Source organism: Neofelis nebulosa, chromosome 9 (assembly GCF_028018385.1).
Source record: "Neofelis nebulosa isolate mNeoNeb1 chromosome 9, mNeoNeb1.pri, whole genome shotgun sequence".
Classification (NCBI taxonomy): domain Eukaryota; kingdom Metazoa; phylum Chordata; class Mammalia; order Carnivora; family Felidae; genus Neofelis; species Neofelis nebulosa.
Window position 1 is genome coordinate 89,583,624 of NC_080790.1, and position 18,688 is coordinate 89,602,311.

Below are 18,688 nucleotides of genomic sequence, written 5' to 3' on the forward strand. Positions count from 1 at the left end.
CTAAATCTATACAGGGTGACCAGCGTCCCATTGCACCTGGTGCTGCAGGGTTCCCAGGACACAGGACTTAAGTGCTAAAACCAGGACCATCCAGGCACAGAAGGATAGCTGGTCACCCCACAATATTTCCCTTCACTGAGCTGCAAAGGGTGGTGTCTGGAGGCTTTCTACAGAAAATGTGGTATGGTCGTCTCTGTGCAGGACCTGTGTGCAGTACCAGAGGCCCATCAGCAGGGAAGGCCAGGTCCCTGCTCCTGAGGGGGACAGTGGAGGAGACATAAAGGAGGCTGTGAGGCTTTGCTATGGGACAGAGCTATGGATCCTGTTTGCCTGGATTCCTATTTGGTGTCTGCCATGCCACCTGAGGAGGCTTTTAAAACCTTCCAATCCGGGGCCCACCCCTGAGTCAGAGAGAGAGGGTTGGCACGCTATATCAGCCAGGTCTATGTACAGGGATACTGTGTTAACAGTCACTGTGCAGGGATTCTGTGTAACAGTCACTGGGGCCTGGGAGCCACACAAGGCCCCCAGGCCAGGCGGGCTCAGGTCTGCTCAAGGGCCTCATTCAGATGCCCCACCCAGAGAGGCAGTGTTTCCCTGGAGTTTGAGGAACTTTCTTCCCTTCTCAAAGCCAAGACAAGGGCCCAGTGTGCTGTCACAGCAACAGGCAGGGGATGCATACTCCTATGCTGGTGGAGGGAAGGCCAAAAAAGATGTCATGTTGCCCCTGGAGTTCTTTAAAGCTCTGCAGGTGAGTCAGCTGTGCAGCCAGAATGCTGTGCTGGGCCCGAGGCTGGCAAACTGTGCCTGGTGGGGCTGCTTCTGAATGGCTCTGGCGCTAAGAATAATCTGCATGTTTTTAAGGGTTGTTTTCAAAAAGGAAATGAAGAGGATGGACAGGAAAAGGAGAGGAACAAATAGCCCAGAGCCTGAAGTGTGGACTCTCTGGCCCTTTACAAAAAGAGACTTGTGGCTGAGGTTGTTTTGATGCTGACCCTGTAAAGGCAGAAAAGGCCATGATGAGAAGAAAAAGAGAAACCTAGTGGTTATGTAGGGTCAGGTCAGGTCAGAGGAGGGAGTCCTCAAGCAGAACAGGAAGAATGTTTTGACTCTGGCCCAAGTTGAAAGGCACAAATTCCACATCCTCCCCCAGTCTGGAACTTGATAGGAGGGTGGGAACGTGGGAGGTTCTGGAATTTGTGCACCTTTCTCACCGTGAAGTGTGCTGTCAGACAGCAGCCTTCTCATGAGGTTTCTGTGAACCATGTGGGAATCCTGAGGCTCTAGACTCGGCCCCAGAGGTTAGTTCTGGAGAGCTGGGGCACAGGGATGAGGCACAGCAGGCAGGGACTTGAAGGATAGTGGCCAGGTGACTGCCTGTACCCAGCCCTCCCCCTCCTGGAGGTGCAGAGCCAGGCTATGGCTGCAGCGGGTAAGGTGGAAGAGGGTCGGCCCTTCTCCTTCCTGCTGGTCTTCTCTCAGTGACTGTTGGAGGCCTTGTTGACTCTTATTTGTCGTTATTATCATTACAAGTAATGCATTTATTTCTTCCGGCCTTCAATTGTCTAAGACCACTGTGGTTAGCTCCAGTTTAGGAAATGCAGGCTTATGTCTAGCAAAAAATTATCGTAGGATCTTGCATAGGGATGGATGGCCACCTGATATAAATGCTTCCTTCAGACCCAAAACAAAAGAATGGCCTAAATAACAAGGATGCTAGGCTTCAGATTCCCCAACTGACCTATAGAATCAGTACGTTGAAACCCATTAAGGGAAGGAGCATGGCTATCTCCTCTAAATGCCTCTCATTCTTCCCTCCTCTGGGAACACACTTCTTCCATCTCACATTGGATGCACTCAGCTCTGCAGTCTGACCTCTACCTCCACCCCTGCTGCCCACACCCAGCCTGTGGCCTGCAAGGCCACCAGCAGGTCCTATGTCCCTGCGCCACATCCCCAGCTGGCATCCAGCAGCTTCAGACACTGTGGGCAAGACTCCCCTCCTGAGCCTCTCTTCGCTTTGCTTCTGGGACCCTTCTTGAAATTCTGAGCACTTTGCTCACCCTTGGAACCTCTTCCTCCAACTCCCATGTGAACATCAGTGCTCCCCTGGCCTTTTCTTCCTGTCCCACACACATACCCAGGGGTTCTCATCCAGCCAACAGCTAACCCCAAACTGTTTAAACTCTGCCTCCCCAGACCTTATTCAACTATAGATTCTTTCCAAACTGTTAAACTGTTTAAACTCTGTTTAACTGTTTAAACTCTGCCTCCCCAGACCTTATTCAAATATAGATTCTTTCCTCCTGCTACCTGCCAGCTTCCCCTGGAGAGGTACTCCATATCAATCCATGTCAGGAGACAATAACTATTCTCTTCTGTCCTCACACCTATTTCCTTCTCTTTGTTCTCTTCTCCAAATTCCTGAAGCTAAGACCCTGTGTCCTCCAAACTCTGCTCTCCCTGTCACGTCTGCCATCCAAGGAGGTGTCAGCTCCAATTCTGAAGTATTTCTCTCATGCCATTAGTCAGGATGAAGTAGATCATCCACTGTTACAAACAATTCCTGATGCTGGTGTGGTTTAACCCAGGGAGCATTTATCATGCATTTGTGCAGTGGGTCAGGCGGCCCTCCTGAATGGCATGCTCATGGTGTCCAGCCTGCTTCCTCTTGTAGCTGTGTCTTCTATAGCACATGGCCTCCAGCAGGAAGAGGGGACTAGAGAGGAAGCCCTTGTGCACTTAACTGCCTCAGCCTGGAGATAATACTCATCACCTCCCCTCTCAGTTCATTCACTAGAACTGGACACTCAGCCCCAGATTAACTTCAAGAGGCTGGGACATGTGGAGAAGCACGTGGATGTCGGGCAAGCCCAGCAGTCCCAGCCCCACCATTGGGGTCCTTCTCTCCATGGCACCCACTCTGCCTTGGTTCAGGCTTCTCTGAGCCCTCACCAACTTGGCATCAACTGATTCCTAACTCCCTGCTTCTGGGATTCCCTCTGGAATCCATATGTAATTGGGCTGATCTTTCCACAAATGCTTCTGGAGACTCTGCATTGCCTTAGGATAAACTCCAAGTTCTTAGCTTGGCCTGCAGAGCCATTCAGACTTAGCCCCAGATTGTCTTTCCAGCCTCCCCTGCTCAGTTACTGTCCACTCCCATGCTGGCTGCCCAGACCTGCAGCCTGTGCACCCCACACTGGCAAGCTCAGGCTCACCCCCCACCAAGACTGATACCTATGCCCGTCCTGTCTGCTTCCTGCTCACCCTCTTCCCCTCTCATCCTGCCCCCAACACAACACCCGGACACAGCCCTGGATAGGAAATTCCTGCTCACCCTTTGCAGCCATCTGAAACAGTCACTTCCCCTCCATAGCTTCCCGTGGCTCCAAGACACCTTCACCCAATCATTTCCTCTGTGCCTGCAGGACTTTTGCATACATTTATCATGGAAGGTGTGGCCTTCGTTTGTGTATATGGCTGCTCCCCTTAGCTTCAAGTCTTTTAGGGTGGGGACTGGTTGTCATTCACTTCTGTATCGTGGTACCTGGCCTGTAGCAGAGTTCATACCCATATGGTTTTTCCTTGGGTGGGCATAGGGCCTGTGCCAGCTGCACTGTATACTGAGCGGTCTTTCACACTTAATGTAATGCCAGAAATGCCATGTGCCCCCCTCCCCACCACTGCTACCAGCTCCCTGAGGGCTCACGATCCATGTCAGCTGCAGAGAGGTACAGCTGCAAGGTGACCAGCTGAGGGACTCCCCAGGGGTACATGGTCGGCTGAGCCTCAGATGGCCTGCCCTGCTCACATTTGCACCCTTTATGAATTATTTCTCCCTGCCATTTGGAGAGGTCAGAGGGTCAGCTCAGTTCCTCATGAATAATGAAGCAGCACTCATGTGTCTCCTTTCTGCTGGGAGAGGGAGGGTTATCAGAGGAGAGGACAGAAAGGAAGCTATTCAGGCCGACTCCAATTTTTAAAATCCAATTATTTGCTCATAGAGATCATTGGATCACATTAGGAGGTGATTAGTCACATTTTAGAACTATTCTCTCATAAACCAAACAGGAATCCAAGTAAGTGAGTAAAGTCACCACCAGACTGCCTGAGGGACCTCCAAGGGCTCACATAGCTCTGGAGTGGCCCGGTATCAGCCAGTGTGAACCAGGTCATGCTACGGTAACAAGCAGCCCCAAACCCTCGGAGGCTTACTTCCCACCCACTCTGCATGTCTAGCTGACCCACGGCGCTCTCTTCTCTTCCCTGGACACCAGCAGACACCCACAGGCCAAATCTGGTAAATAAAGTTTTCTGTGGAACATGGCGCCCCCTGCTCATTCACACATCATCTGTAGCTGGTTTCAAGCCACACAGAGGAGCTGTGTTGCTGTAACAGAGATTATATGACTTTTTCTGGCCCAGTACAGAACACATTTGCTGACCTCTGGTCTCGAATGTCTCATCACTGTGGCAGGGGAGGGAAATTCGCAGCGGCCCTGCTCTACTTGCAGAGGGTGGGGAGACGGAGTCCAGTGGGTACCTGTGGGGAGGAGAGGTGAACAGCCCCATGACACCACTGTGCCCAGCATGTCTGTATCTGTTTGTGAGTGTTTAACTGCTTACCACAGGGGCTGGGAGGCTTGAAGAGGCAGAACTGGACAACGGGAGGGGCTGACACTTATAAAGCCCGCAGGCCACGTTTTGATGCTGGTGGTTGTTGGACTGTCCGTGTGGTGCACACTGGTTCTGTGGGATGGAGCACTCCACGTTTGGGAAGGGCTCTCCAGTTCTGGGCTCTCTCTGTGAAGGGGCCAGCGTCACACTCAGGCTAACCCCATTGAGCCAAGAATAGATTCCTTCATCAGACCCCATGTGTGGTGTCAGAGCCGGATGGCTTACAAATCAACTTCCCATAAGCAAACAGAAACCCTTGAGATTAGGAAAATGCCCTTCAAAATCAATGGAAGGGGATGTATTTGATATTCAGGGAAAACATCAAAAGGGAACACCCCTCGAGTGTCTTCCTGCATCTGAGAAGTAATTAGGAGAACTCCACTTGGAAGCTTCCAGGGCATCTTTAAGATCCGCCCCCCCACCCCCCCACCCCCCCACCCCCCCCACCCCCCCACCCCCGCCACCACCTGCCATCAGAGGGGCACGCACCAGGGGCTCTCCGCAAAGCTGCTCTTACAGGCTGGATCTTATCTCTACCACGGGACACAGCTCTGATGGGGAAGAAGCTCCGGGGGCAGCACTGATGGAAGTGATGGTGGCTCTGTGCTAATGGCCTTGCAGCCCCCAGGCTCTGTCACTCACCTGCAGGGCAGAGCACTCATGCTTATTGTTAGCATTTTCAGAAAGTTACAGATTTAACTCCATACTTTTAGAAGGAGCCAAGAAAAAAACAGTACCAAGTGAACATGGGATGAAATAAAAAATCCCATCCTGAGGACCTTGTGCAAGGAGTGCTTTCTTTTGCAAATCTGGGAATTGCTGTGTGTCCCTGACTTACCAGCTATGCCTTCAAGGTAGGGACGGAGAACTGTGGCCTGGCTGTTTTCATCAGCTTCCAGGCTCTTCATCTGTGGTATCAAGTGCCAACCATGTTTCTTTTGCTGCTATGACAAGACAGAAGCTTCCATATCCACAGTTTCTTTCTGTGCCTCAGACCATCTGCTGGTGGATGAGGGAGGGACACATCAGGGAAGGTCCCTGGTGTCACCTTGGCACCTGGTGAGCACCCAGGGGCTCTGGGTGGGCACGTGCTGGCCCAGAAATGCAGGTGAGCTACTGGTTCCCTCCATCCAGCCTCTCAAGTTTGGTGAGCTTTTGTTAAAGCAGCAGCCTGTGGGGGCACCTGGGTGGCTCATTTGGTTGAGTGACCACCTCTTGATTTTGGCTGAGGTCATGATCTCAGCCAGGGTTGTGGGATGGAGCCCTGTGTTGGACTCTGCACTGAGAATGTAGCCTGCTTAAGATATTCTCTCTCTCTCTCTCTCTCTCTCTCTCTCTCTCTCTCTCTCTCTCTCTCTTAAAAATAAGCAAACAAACAAGAGCAACAAAAGCAGCAGCCTGTGGCAGATATAAAAAGGGTTTCCTCATAGACCCCAGCCTCTAGGACCCACGCAGCCATCAGGAGACAAGAACATAGATCCATGCCATGGAAGGTAGAAAGTAGGAAGCTCCATAGATGAGCACAAAGGAAGGGCCATGGCAGATCAGAAGAGGAAGGGTGGCTTTGCTTCTGGAAGGAAACGAGGAAAGGAGGCAAGAATGGGCACCAAAGATCACTGAGGTTGGCATCCTCCTGGGTCTTCCACTTTCCATCAAGGCTCAGGCACAAAGGTACATTGTTTCTTGGTAGGAGGGCCATGAGGAGGTTCAGAACTTTGCCACCTGCCCCTGATCTCCTAGCTACCTACCCCCTGCCCTAGCCAACCACAGCCACTTGCCAGAGCATACCCTGCTGCCCTTTCCCTGCCCCCACTTCCCAGGCATCATCTGGATGCAGTGAGGAGTGGGAAACTCTTGCAGCCTTCCCTGATCAGCCCTCCCGCTTGTCCCCTAAGCTTGCACAACTGGGCTAGGAGAGCCACCAGCTCTCAAAATGTTACCACAGCCTGTGAGTTTCGCTAAGACAGGTCTGTTTGCCCCTTTTGCACCCTTAGTGCCTGGTGTGGAGCCTCTGTGAAGGGGGCTTTCAGAAGTATGTGTGGATGGACAGACACACGGAATTAGAGTTGAGAAGAGTTTCTCAAAGCTTGTCCCTCTTGCAGCTTCTCACTATATAGGAGGCACCTTCTGTTTGAAGGCAGAACAGATAGGTTGTTGGGATATGACTAATATACGTTTTGTGCAAAGCCGAATGAAGATGCCTTGGGTCTTACAGGCTCACACAAAGAAGTGGGGGGCGGGTTGGTCCACAGGAGCTCCTGGTACCTTCCTGCAGTTGAGACCATCAAGCAAGCTGATTTTTATCTCCTAACCTAGAGCCACTTTGTGGATACTGTTCTCCAATATCCTACCCCTCTTTTTTGGCCATTCTGGTTAAGAATGTTCTGGGATGCCTTGTTAAGAGGTTTTGGCACAGCTGTGGCTTTTTGATCCAATAAGATGAGAGCAGACGCTGGAAGTTCATCCTTTCACTATAGACACCTACAGCAGGGGTTGGCAAACTCTTTTCAGTAAAGGGCCAGATAGATAATAAATATTTTAGACTTTGTGGGCAATGTAATCTCTGTCACAGCTCCTCACTTAGGCCCTTATGGGTGAAAGCAGCAAATGGGTGGTATGGTTGGATGCCATTAACACTTTATTTACAAAAGCAGGGGATAGCCAGATTTGAGCGGCAGGTGAGTCTGTCAACCCCTGAGAAGACCATGGAGACTAAGTGAGGGGCCTGTTCATGAAGACCTGGAGTCAGTAGCTGAGATGCTAGGGTCAGATGCTGGTGAGCAAATCCAAGTTCCTGCAGGGAGGAGAATGGGTAGGGGGCAGTATTCGAGTTGAATGGAGGCCTCCTTGAGGACTCCATTCTGGGCAGTCAGCCAGCATTCCTGAGTGCCGACAAGAGAGCAGTGAAGGTTATGTGGGCACAAAGCATGGCCCGTTCTCTCTCCTGGGACAGACCATCTTGTTCAAGCTCCTTGGCCCTTGACCTCGAGCTATCAGCACGAGCACATCCAGCCCAGGCCCCTGCCCTTCCCAGCCCTGCTGGGCCCCCCAGCCCAAATCCCCTGGGCCAGGATGTGGGGAGGCATCCCTGGACCCTCTGGCCCTGCAAGCTGTTTATGGTTCTTTTTGGAGGCAAGCAGAAGAATCAGGCCAAAATGTTTCATTCTAAAGTTTTCTTTAGGAAGCATGTTCCTAAGAGTCTGATTTATACTCTGTGTTAGAGAGTGGTAGTGTGTGATGAATAAAACATGCTCATTTCACTGCTCCTTGGGGTGATGACAGTGTTTTCTGGACTCATATTAAAAATTAAAACAAGGAGATGTTTTTCTCAGGGTATTAGTCTGTGCCAGTGTATCCAGGAAAGCGCCTTGGAGCCCCCATACAGCCTGCCAACCACAGACCCCCTTTTTCCCTCTTACTAATCCCAGCAGGAAAATAAAATGGCCTGTTTTCCAGTACCACTTAGGGGCCCCATTAAAATGCACCTCTGGGCCTCTGGTGTCTGGTAACAACCTGACAATTTGGAATCAGGGGTCCATGGCCTCCACACTGCAGCCAGAAACTGACGCTTGGGCTTCCCACCAGCAGAGGCCAGAGATATACAGGCCACCACAAGAAGTGATAGCCCGTTCCACGGGTGTATGAACCACTCACCCGTGCTGTCTTGGTGGCTCTGTCTTTTATAAGTGGGAAAAGGAGGCCTGGAAGATCAAGGGCAGTTTGCCTTGATCGCAGGATTACATAGCCTGCCTGTGCTGCAGCCTCCTGACCCATGCATGTCCTTGGAGGGCAGTGGGTATGAGTGGCACCAGGGAGCAGCATTACTAGGCTCCTTGGCATGCTATCCCCCTGTTTGCTAACACTGTGGTCAGTTTTATTTGATGGGGGCATCACCTCTGACCTCTGACCCAGCCAGCTGACCCCACATATACTTGCCTCCTGTTAAAAGCTTGTGGACTGTATTTTTGAACATTAGGTCCAAAGGGATTTCTGGAGTCATACATTCTGTAGGGTCAGTGGCTCCAAGGATCCTCTTGTTGGCTGGCTCCCCCAGATCGACGTGTGCTCACCTGCCTGGGATGAACCCCAGCTTTTGTCTGATATAGAGTCATCCAAAAAGAGTATGATATGAACCTGCTTTATCAGAGTCAAAGACCTTCTTTGTGACAGACCAGTGGTGCAGCTCCATGGTACACAGGGCTGGGCTGGGCTATGAAGTCAGGGCAGAGATGTCCACCTGCTGACCTCGGAGACAGGGAGAATATCTGTTTTGAGGGCCTCATTCCCAATTATTTTTATCTGAAAGTGGCTGTCGTTGCTTCTCCTTCCTTATTTTTATCCCTGCCTGATTTCTCTCACTCCTGCCAAGGCTTCACTAATCCCTTAAGGTCCAGAATCATTTAAAATTAAGCCATGAAAAATCAAAGCAGTTATCAGCAACATGGCTCTCAGCAGGAGGAAACGGGCCCCAGTCCTAAGGCCCAGAAAGCCCCATTCAGCATGGTCAGAGCTAGAGGGCGGGGGGCACAAGACACCCTAGTGTTGCGTTAGATCTACCTCAAACTAAACTCTGCTTGTTCCGTGTGTTCTGGGAGTGATGCAGTAAGGGTGTAGCAGTGCCTTCATCAGCACGGTGCCTCCCAGGCCTTGGCAGGATGCTAATGATACGGAACCTGGTGGGATGCATTGTACTCATGAATTTTTAATCAAAATCACTTAAAGGAGAGCCCCTTTCATGCTGTGATACCTGCCCAGGGGTTAGCAGCTCCCTGGCTACCCCTCAGGGCTCCTAAAAAGGCACCACGATCTCATCGGTTATGCTCTCCTCAGCTGGGCATGTGGTCCTTAGTTGTGCACAGCTGGGCTGTTAATGGGGTCACCCTGTCCACCTGCTGCCACCAGCAACATTTGTCATCACCTCCTACTGATAGTAACAAAAACAAAGGCCTGATTCAGAGCAGGATGGGTGAACACCCCGTCTTCATCAGAAAGTCACACTTTTCGGTTTTTAGGTCCCTGAGGGTAGATCCCTGCCTGGTGTAGCCACTACTCAGCAGATGTCCCGAAAGGCCTTTTGCCTTGGGCCCTGTGCTGCACTGCATAGAGGAGCAAGATGGGAACACACACTCTGCAGAGCATCAGTGTTGGCTATTCTCCATCTTGACCTTTGGGAAAAAACACTTTCACAAGGGTGACCTCTCTCTACACCTCCATTCCAGCTCCACGTAATGGTTTGCTGTGCAATCACATGTATTTTCTTTGTAGCATCAGACATACCAAGTTTCACCTGGAGGCCAGGTTTCCAGCAAAGCTGTCAGAAGGCCCTTCCCCTCCAGCTTTATTTAGGTGCAGTCCTGCATCTCAGGTAGCTTCACATGCCTGAGCAGCCCCATAGTCTCCCTGGGCCTCTTGACACTCTGCCATATGGAGTGTCCTGTGTGTGGTCCAGAGGAGCTGGCAGATGCCAGCAAAGATGGGGTCTGGAGTCCCAAGGCCACAAGCTCCGGCCCAGCCCACAGTCCCAGCCAGCCTTCCCCACTGCCCAGCAGGGGGAAGTCAATCTTCTCCATCTCTCCTGGCCACAGACATTATTGCCTTCTGCTGGATTTTGGCTTGAGTGCCTTAAGGACACTGGGCAGTAGAGACCCCAGGCAGGTTGCTTTACAGGCACAGCAAGACTCAGAGCTGTCCCCACTTTGGGTCAGCAGTGCTTTGCATGTGAGGGGCTGGTTTAGACTGGTGTAGCTGTTTCAGGAGAGTTTATTTGGACAGGAGGCATGTTGATGAAAGCAGGGTCATGGGTTTCGGCTCTAAGTCAGTTACCTTGTGTCCTTGTGGCTCCTGTTGCCCAGCAGATGCCCTCCGCCTACGTGCTGCTGCCAATAGTCACCTGGTGGGCAATTTGAAGGGTCACCCTGCCGATCTGAAGGCTCCTGGCATCGCTACAAAGATGGCATGTGTGGAATCCAGGAAAGCATGGAATAACCATCAACCAGAGTGTGATCTTAAGCCAGACCTGTTATTCTTTTTATATGTATCAGAAAATGTATCAGAAAATCATGGCCACTTATTGATATTAAAATGAAAAACTTGAACTTACAGATTTTAAAAAAATTACCCCAAATTCCAAATACCGTACTTACCAGTATTATCATTTGATATATAAATTTCCAGACCTTTTTTCAAGGAAATACATGCATCTTGTTTTTAATGTTTATTTATTTCAGGGCACCTGGGTGGCTCAGTCGGTTAAGCAACCAACTTCGGCTCAGGTCATGATCAGGTTTGTGGGTTCGAGCCCTGCGTCGGACTCTGTGCTTACAGCTCAGAGCCTGGAGCCTGCTTCAGATTCTGTGTTTCTCTCTCTCTCTCTCGCTCTGCCCCTACCCCACTTGCTCTCTGTATCTCTCTGTCTGAAAAATAATAAACATTAAAAAAATTAATCTTTATTTTGAGACAGAGAGATAGAGCACAACAAGCAGAGGATGGTGAGAGAGAGAGAGAGAGAGAGAGAGAGAGAGAGAGAGAGAGAATCCCAAGCAGGCTCCATGCTGTCAGCACAGACCCCATTGTCAGGCTCAGATCATAAACCACAATATCATAATCTGAGCTGAAACCAAGAGTCAACGCATAACCAATTGAACCACCCAGGTGCCCCAATACATGCATCTTTTGATGGACCCTACACATCCTCCCATCATATGGCTCTGTGGGGCCCATGCCATCATCTGCCACCAAAGCCTCTACGGGGGGACATTTGAGCTGCTTCATAGTTCAGGTTTTATATATTATAAAAAACATGGCTGTGAAATCCTTGTCTGTGCCTTCATTCTGCCTCGTTCAGATGTTTTTGTATTCATTACCAACAGGAAACTGCTGGGTCACCAGGCTTCCTCCCTCACCGCCCCCCCCCACCTCCCTCTGCAGAACTGAGCTTTGTCCATAAGCCCAAATTAGGATGGGGGGCTGTGTAGGAAGTGCTCTGGCCCACAAGCTCCTTATCCCATCCAGTTGCTTTCCCCAATTTGTAAGCTTGGCAGCCCCACTCAGGACATCCACACTGCACAGCCATGTCACAAGGGCCACAGCCAAGCAGGATTTGCTTTATGACACAACAGGATAGCAGAGAGTGATCAAGGGTCGACCTGCTTGGGCCTGGGGCAGAGGGCTGCAGGGAATGTGAATCCTGCACACACCCATATCATCATTTGTGTGTGTCCTGGGAAGTGGGGGCAGGGAGCATGAACCACCTGGGTCACCCAGCAACACCAGCCACCAGCCCTATAAACACAATGTGCATGCCTACATCCCCATGTTGAAGGGATTCTCCTGCCCTTCAACTGACTTGGCCTTTCGGCAGCATTCTGCATGGCTGAGACATTGTGGTCCCCCTGTAAAGTGCAGGTCTGTTCTCACCACCCTCCTCCCATCACCTTCCAGGGCATCTCTGCCCTCAAGGCAAAGACCAGAATTCACATAGTGGCCCAGGGGGCCATGAATGGCCTGGCTCCACAGCACTTGGGTACTTCCCCCTTGTCACCCCAGCCTTTCCTTTCTGTCCAGTGTTTCAAGCATGCCAAGCTTGCTTCTCTCAGCCTTTGCTGGGCAGGCCTCTGTGCTCCTTCCTCACCTGCGCAACCCTCACCACCTCACCGAACAGGCCTGCCTACTGCTTATAAAGCCCTCTCTGGCCCCCAGGTGACATCCCTGCAGTACGTTGCTGCATTTTCTGGGACCCCCACATCTATCATGACATGTGCAATGCTTATCCCCCACAGTGAACTCCACACTGGGGTCAGAGGGCATGTTTGTGCCCTGAGCCAGTCCTGACAAGTTGGGTGATCAGCAGAGGTCAGTGAGCACCTAGAACATGACCCACCCGGGCAGAACAACTCTACAACTTGACTGCCTATCACACACTGCCCTGCCTGCATGAGGGGCAAGGGGGGCATTCCCCATTGACTCACCAGTTGTGACCTTGCTCAGTTGATGAGCTGGCCGCTGGACATGTATACCAACATCTGCCAACTACCTCCGATGTGGTGCCACTCCTGCCCCACACCTGCTACAGTGAGTGAGTAAAGGGCCCTAACCTTTCTCCCGTGACCATACAAGGAGAGCTGCGGGTCCTCCATACTCTGGGGGTGCCTGGAGCCGGGTGGCCACACCCATGGAGGGCACTCTCTGGCTCCTGCGTGAAGCTCTGTGGAGGACGGTCTGGCCAGCTGCAGTGAACTCCACTGACAACTATCCCAAAGGGAAACAATCCTGAGCCTTGATGGTCTCTGTCTCCCTTCCAAGGGAGGGCAGGTGTGATGAGCAGGCAGAAGTCTCCCTCTATTCAGCCTGGCTCCCATACAGCACTCTGGAAACGCCGGCCTGTACGTCAGCCACAGGGACACAATCTGTGGAGGGGCTGTCTTTGAAAATCCAAGTTCCCTCTTGCAGGAATAGGAAGTCCTTTGAGACCTGGAGTTACCTGGGAGACACAAGGAAAGGTGTGCTCCTGCCTACATGTTTTCATTCTGCCAGGCACCCCGTTGTCCAAACAAGAAGTAGCCTTTCTGCCTTGTTAGAGGTTGCAGATGTGCTGTGGTCTCTGGCACCTTTCCTGGTCCCTGCTAGAGGAGGGAAGCTGACTGCCTAGAGGGGTAGCAGCAGGTCGCCGGGAGCACACGGAGCTGAGCAAGTTCAGAACTGGTCAAGGGGTTGAGGAGAAATGCTCCCCTCACCCCTCCATGCAAGCATGCAAGGGACGTGGTGGTCACTTGACTGGTAGGGTTGTTCTGCCTTCCTGGAATGTGTGCCAGGTGCATCTCTCATTCCATTTTTGTAATTTCCGCTTCTAGTGACCTTCACCCATCTGAGGACCACACGTGGTGACATGTCCATCATTGCCAGCCAGAGCTGTGGGCAGCCCCCTGTGTCCTGCTTCCCCACCTGCCTCTGCCAAGGCACTAGCAGCTCCTGAGGGTTCTGCTCAAGCCTGCCTGGCTCCCTGTTCATCTGCATCCAGTTTCCTCTAGGATCCCTGTCCTGTCCCTTGGTGGGAAGCCTAGAGGGGACCCTCAAGGAAGGGAGGAGAGCCCTGGCTCTCTTGACTTTGAGGGGCATAGATGCCACCCTCCTCCAGATACCCATAGGCATCCCCATCTGTGTTAGTTTCCTGGGAGTGCTGTAACTACCACAAAGTGGTACATGTGGCTCAAAGCAACATGAAGTTATTCTCTGTCAGTTCTGAGGTCAGAAGGTCAAAATTAAGGTGTTGCAAGGATTGGTTGCTTCTGGAGACTGAAGGAGAATCTCTCCCAGCTTCTGGCAGCTGCCTGGATTCCTTACATCACTCTGCTATCAGCTTCTGTCTTCACATGGCCTTGCTTCCCCTCTGGGTGTCTCTCTTCTCCTCTTCTGTCTCTTATAAGGACACTTGTCACTGGAATTAGGGCCCACTGTAATAAAAGGTCATTTCATCTCAGGACCCCTACCTTATACTGTATTTGCAAAGACCTTTATTCCAAACAAGGTCACCTTCACAGATATCAGGGGCTATGGCTTGGGCATTTCTTTTGGGCGTACGTTGTTTAACTCCTTGTGACATCTGATACCTCTGACCAGGAAGAAGCGTGCTTCCCTGGGGAGGGCTGGGGCAGGAGGGGCAAGGTGAGTGATGAGGGGCTTGGGACAGTATTGCCCCTATGGCTAGGTCTGTGGGATTCTCTGTGCAGAAATCACCTCAGCAAGATCATTTTGTGGCCCGGATCCCTCTTTTGGCCCTTAACTCCTTCCCTCAGTGGGTTTAACATGCACCACAGGCTAAACAGGAAGCATCTCAAAGTGGACCACCCCTCCAGCCATATCCCCACATAATAAACCCTTGGAGCCTTGAGGTCCTGGAGTCTGATGTGGGAGATGCTTGTTCTCCTGATGCCTGTCCCCTGTCACTGCCAAAGGATCAGTTTTCCTTAGGGGTTAATCTTCTCCTGGGAAAGCAGCTTTTAAATAAGCTCATGCTTTGTCTGGGTTTTCTTGGACAAACACAAGAACAAGTAATTCAAGTTCTAAGAATAAAAACAGGCCTCCCTCCACTGCCTTCTTCCATGTTAAACACAGTGCGATGCTGCCCAACCCAGATGCAGGCTGGAAGAGTGACTTTCCAAGCCGCTCCCGGAAGGCACTTGGAAGCTGCTTTTGGAAGAGTGTCAGTGGCTGCTAAGCTCCCTTCAATGAGCTGAAAAAAAAGTTATTGACAAACAACCCAGGCAAGTGGAACCTGAGAATTTTAGAGGCTGGAGGGTCAGGCCAGTGAGGGGAGAACAGGTGACTCTGGACTCCAGCCTGATCATGCTTTTCTCTTTCTTGAGGCAAGAGCCTCCTGTCAACTCACTCCTGTCTCTTGTGTGTTTCCAGGACTCCTCCTCCTCGGCCGGACCCGCCCCAGCGGCTGAACAGCAAGGCACAGCTCCCAAAGTCCAGCTGCCCCTCAACGTGTGAGCTGCCATTTATGTTTTTGGGGTCCTGTGCCTTCAGCACCTCCCTCCCACCTCTGCTAGCATATAAACATGTGGTTTCCATAGGTTTTCTAAATTGTTACCAGCCAATCAGTCTAGTTATGTGCATCAGTAACACTGCTGATAAGAGAGTATGGAAAACAAAGTCTAGCTGGTTCTTTCATGTCAGTGTCTCCAGGACATTTATAAGCAGGGTGATATTCAAAATACTTGATGGCACAGGCCAATCAGGAAAGGACCAGCCATAGCACCGAGAAGACCCTGGAGGCCCATGAGAAGGTGTGTATTGGGTGGAGGGGGGGGGAGGAGGGCTCTAGAGGGTGGAGGGGGCCAGAGCTGCGGGTGGTCTTGTGAGCATGGGGAAGTAGCTAGTCACCACGTGTTCAGAAGTAACTCAATATTTGAACAGCCACAACTGCCCTCCAGTTATGGTAGCTTATATCATAGCAGCTGCATATCATCCCCAAATATAACCAGATGAATCATTGCCAGGAAGCAAGATGCTTATCTTGTTTAGAAGATTTGCTCTTGTTAAATTACAGCTCTTAAGAGATACGTGCAGTTTAAAAAATTCCCCATTTAAATAGTTCTGAAAAATTAGACTGCCTTCTACTCTTTTATTTGGCAATGAGCTCAGTTACTCGAATGAATCTTTTGAGGTGGAGAATATGAATTTGGCAAACAATATGGTGAAATAGAACGTTCCACAGATCTGACGAAGGTCAAAGGGACACTTAGAACCTGCATTATTGCAGAACAAAAGGTATTCCAAGACAAAAAAAAAGCCTTTTGAAAAAAGCAAGTTGCTGAGCTTCAAAAGGTCTCCTAAAGGTGTAAATATACTGGAACATGTTCAGCTACCTCTTTACACCCAATCAAAATGTTTGTCTTTACTTGGTGGCAGATTGGAAATCCTTGAACATCTCCCTTTATCTGCCCACTGCTCTGATTGCATCATTACCACAACCAACTAAACAAAAGGACATTAAGATGTACCTATTTTGTACCTAGTGTCCTGAGGGGAATGTAGATTAATGAGCTACATTTAGGTGTCTTTGGCCGAAATTCAAGTTTTCACCAGCACTAGACAGAAGACATACTCTTCTTCTGACCTGCTGTCCTAGATAAGCTCCAGTGGCTTCCACTCAAACCTGGGAGCAAAGAAGCATATAGGACAGGATGGGTAGTGATAGCCTTGCTTTTTCCGAAGAACTAGATGCAGGGCCCTGTCCCTGAGGAAGTTGACCGGTATCCACAGGAGACTCTTATTCCCTAATGTGGTTGCCTAAATGAGAGGCAGGACACAGTGAGCTCTTCAAGAACAAGCCCCAGGTGTCCCCCCAGATGAATGCCTGGCACACAGGCTCCCTATAATTTTGGATGTGTTCTGATGACCAAAACCTTCCTCATCATGGGTACAGAGTGCTTCTGGTATTGGCCTAAAGCCCCCAGCTCTTACACATCAGATCAGCCACCAAGAAAGCTGCTCTGTCTTTGAGACCCAAAAGGTTATTAATACCGTCCAAGAATATTACTCCCCAAGAGTTGTGAATACAGACTGGAGGTTTCAACCATGCACAGATCTTCCATATTGTGGAGGGCTTTTTAATGTGGTGCAGAGCATGGAGTGACCTCCCTCTCCTTCCATCCCTGCTCTGCCCTGAGACATTAATAGGCCTTCTGTCTATCTGCCTTACCCCAGAGCATGGCAGTGGGTTCTGAGAGCCTCGCTCAGGGTCCCGAGTGCAGCTTGCCATCTGGGAATGAAACTTCCACAGACAGATGGGTACAGTTCATCCCTGGGAGAAAACCAAGAGCCTCTTGAAGTGTGTGACAATCTGCATGCCACCTGTGAGGTCTGGGAGTCTTGTTGTGGGGGCCAGAGAAAGACCAAGGGGTGGAGCAGAGGGACTGGGGGTTGCCTGCAGACTGGAGAAAGGAAACCCAAAGGGACAACAGGCAGCAGGAGGCACCTTGTACCTGGTGGTGTGTGTGGGGGGGGTCAAAGCTGTCCCCACCAGATCCGTTTGTGGTGGACGCAATCCCATAGGCGTAATTCTCCTTGTGACCCACCTATTTGTCCTGAGCGTGGAGAAGTCGCTGAGCCTACCTTCTAATGACTACACAGCCACCATGTTCCATAATGTTGGTAAAGGAACTGGTGACCAGACCAGGCCCCACCACAAATCTGTAACACAGAGGGTGGTTCTGGGCTTCAATCTGTGATGGGCTTGATTAGTGTGAATTTAATATACCAGGATCTGGTAACCTAAGTCCCTGCTGAAGTGGGGGCAAAGGCCTGGAAGGGGTGAACCCACCAGCCAGCCTTCTGTGGCAGTGCTCAGTATTTCAGACAGTGATTCCAGATAGTCACAGCACCTGCCCTCAGGGTATGGATAAGGTGCCCCTGCCCGCAGCCCTGCCTGAGGGTGAGCAGCACTATCGAATGGTGAGCAACGTATGTGGGAAAAGCACAAGAACCATCTTGAGAAAATTCTCTAGAGCAGAGTAGAAGGCTTGGCGGGCAGAATTGGAGATTTGCAAAGGTACCGGCAGGGCCACCTGCAGTGGACAGAAAGACCTGCCCCTATGAGCTGGCCTTAAGCCCAGGGGAATGTAGGGTCCCCAAGGCAGCAGCCTTGTCTGGATTGGATTGGATTTCCTGGAAGCAGACTCTGAGGCTAAGGCCCATTGATGGCTGCTCTCAGGAGCCATGCCTGTGAGGAAACGGGGGCTGAGCTGTGCTGGAAGGGAAGCCTGGTGATCCTCAGGGCAACTCTAGAGCCTGAATAGACCTTAGTTTTCCCAAGATGAAGCGAGCCCATGTGGGCTTCAGGTGACCCCTGGGAGAGACACAGTCTCTAGTGCAGCTGCACATGGCTGGGAAATTCCCACTGAGGACCATTATGGTGAGCCATCAGCAGCCTGTGGCCCACTCTGGGAGATGGTGCCATAGCCCTTGAGTGTAGACCTTGACTGGACATCACCAGACACAGTACATAGGTGGGTCTTTAACTTCAGAATGTAGCAGAAGTAGCTGGAGGGCTTGTTGAAACAGATTGCTGGGTCTTACCCTAGTAGCTCTGGAGTGAGGCCCCAGAATGTACCTCTCTAACAAGTCCCTAGGTGATGCTTTTGCTGCTGGTCCAGGACTTCCTTTTGTGGGTCACTGCACAAATGCCTCTGCAGACCAGTTTTCTGTGAGCTCAGTGTGGGAAGGATGCCAGCTCCCACACGGGACTGACAGCCAAGCCACTCCCAGCTCCTTCCTTCTGGGCTGCAGCCGATACCTCATCCAATGGAGTGCCAGCTGCCTGCGGTTCCTGGGAAATCAGAACCACTGGAAGGCCTGGGTGAGGGGCTGGTCACTTCATGGCTTCATGACAGTTCCCCAAATGCTCCCCATTCTCTCCCTCTGAATATCTGCACCCAGGGAGTCAGCCCTGTCCACAGCCCTGCATCAGCTCACCCCTCCCCAGCTTAGCTGCCACCTCCTTCAG

At 51.1% G+C, this 18,688-nt stretch overlaps 1 protein-coding gene across 2 annotated transcripts in view; it reads left to right on the plus strand.

Moving 5' to 3' along the window:
• SH3RF3 (SH3 domain containing ring finger 3) overlaps positions 1 to 18,688 on the plus strand; it is a 374,110-nt gene that overhangs the window by 269,585 nt on the left and 85,837 nt on the right. For both annotated transcript variants that reach the window (XM_058684636.1, XM_058684637.1), the window contains exon 5: positions 15,088 to 15,167. In XM_058684636.1, the coding sequence (XP_058540619.1) occupies positions 15,088 to 15,167 (80 nt within the window). The remainder of the gene's footprint in view (positions 1 to 15,087; positions 15,168 to 18,688) is intronic.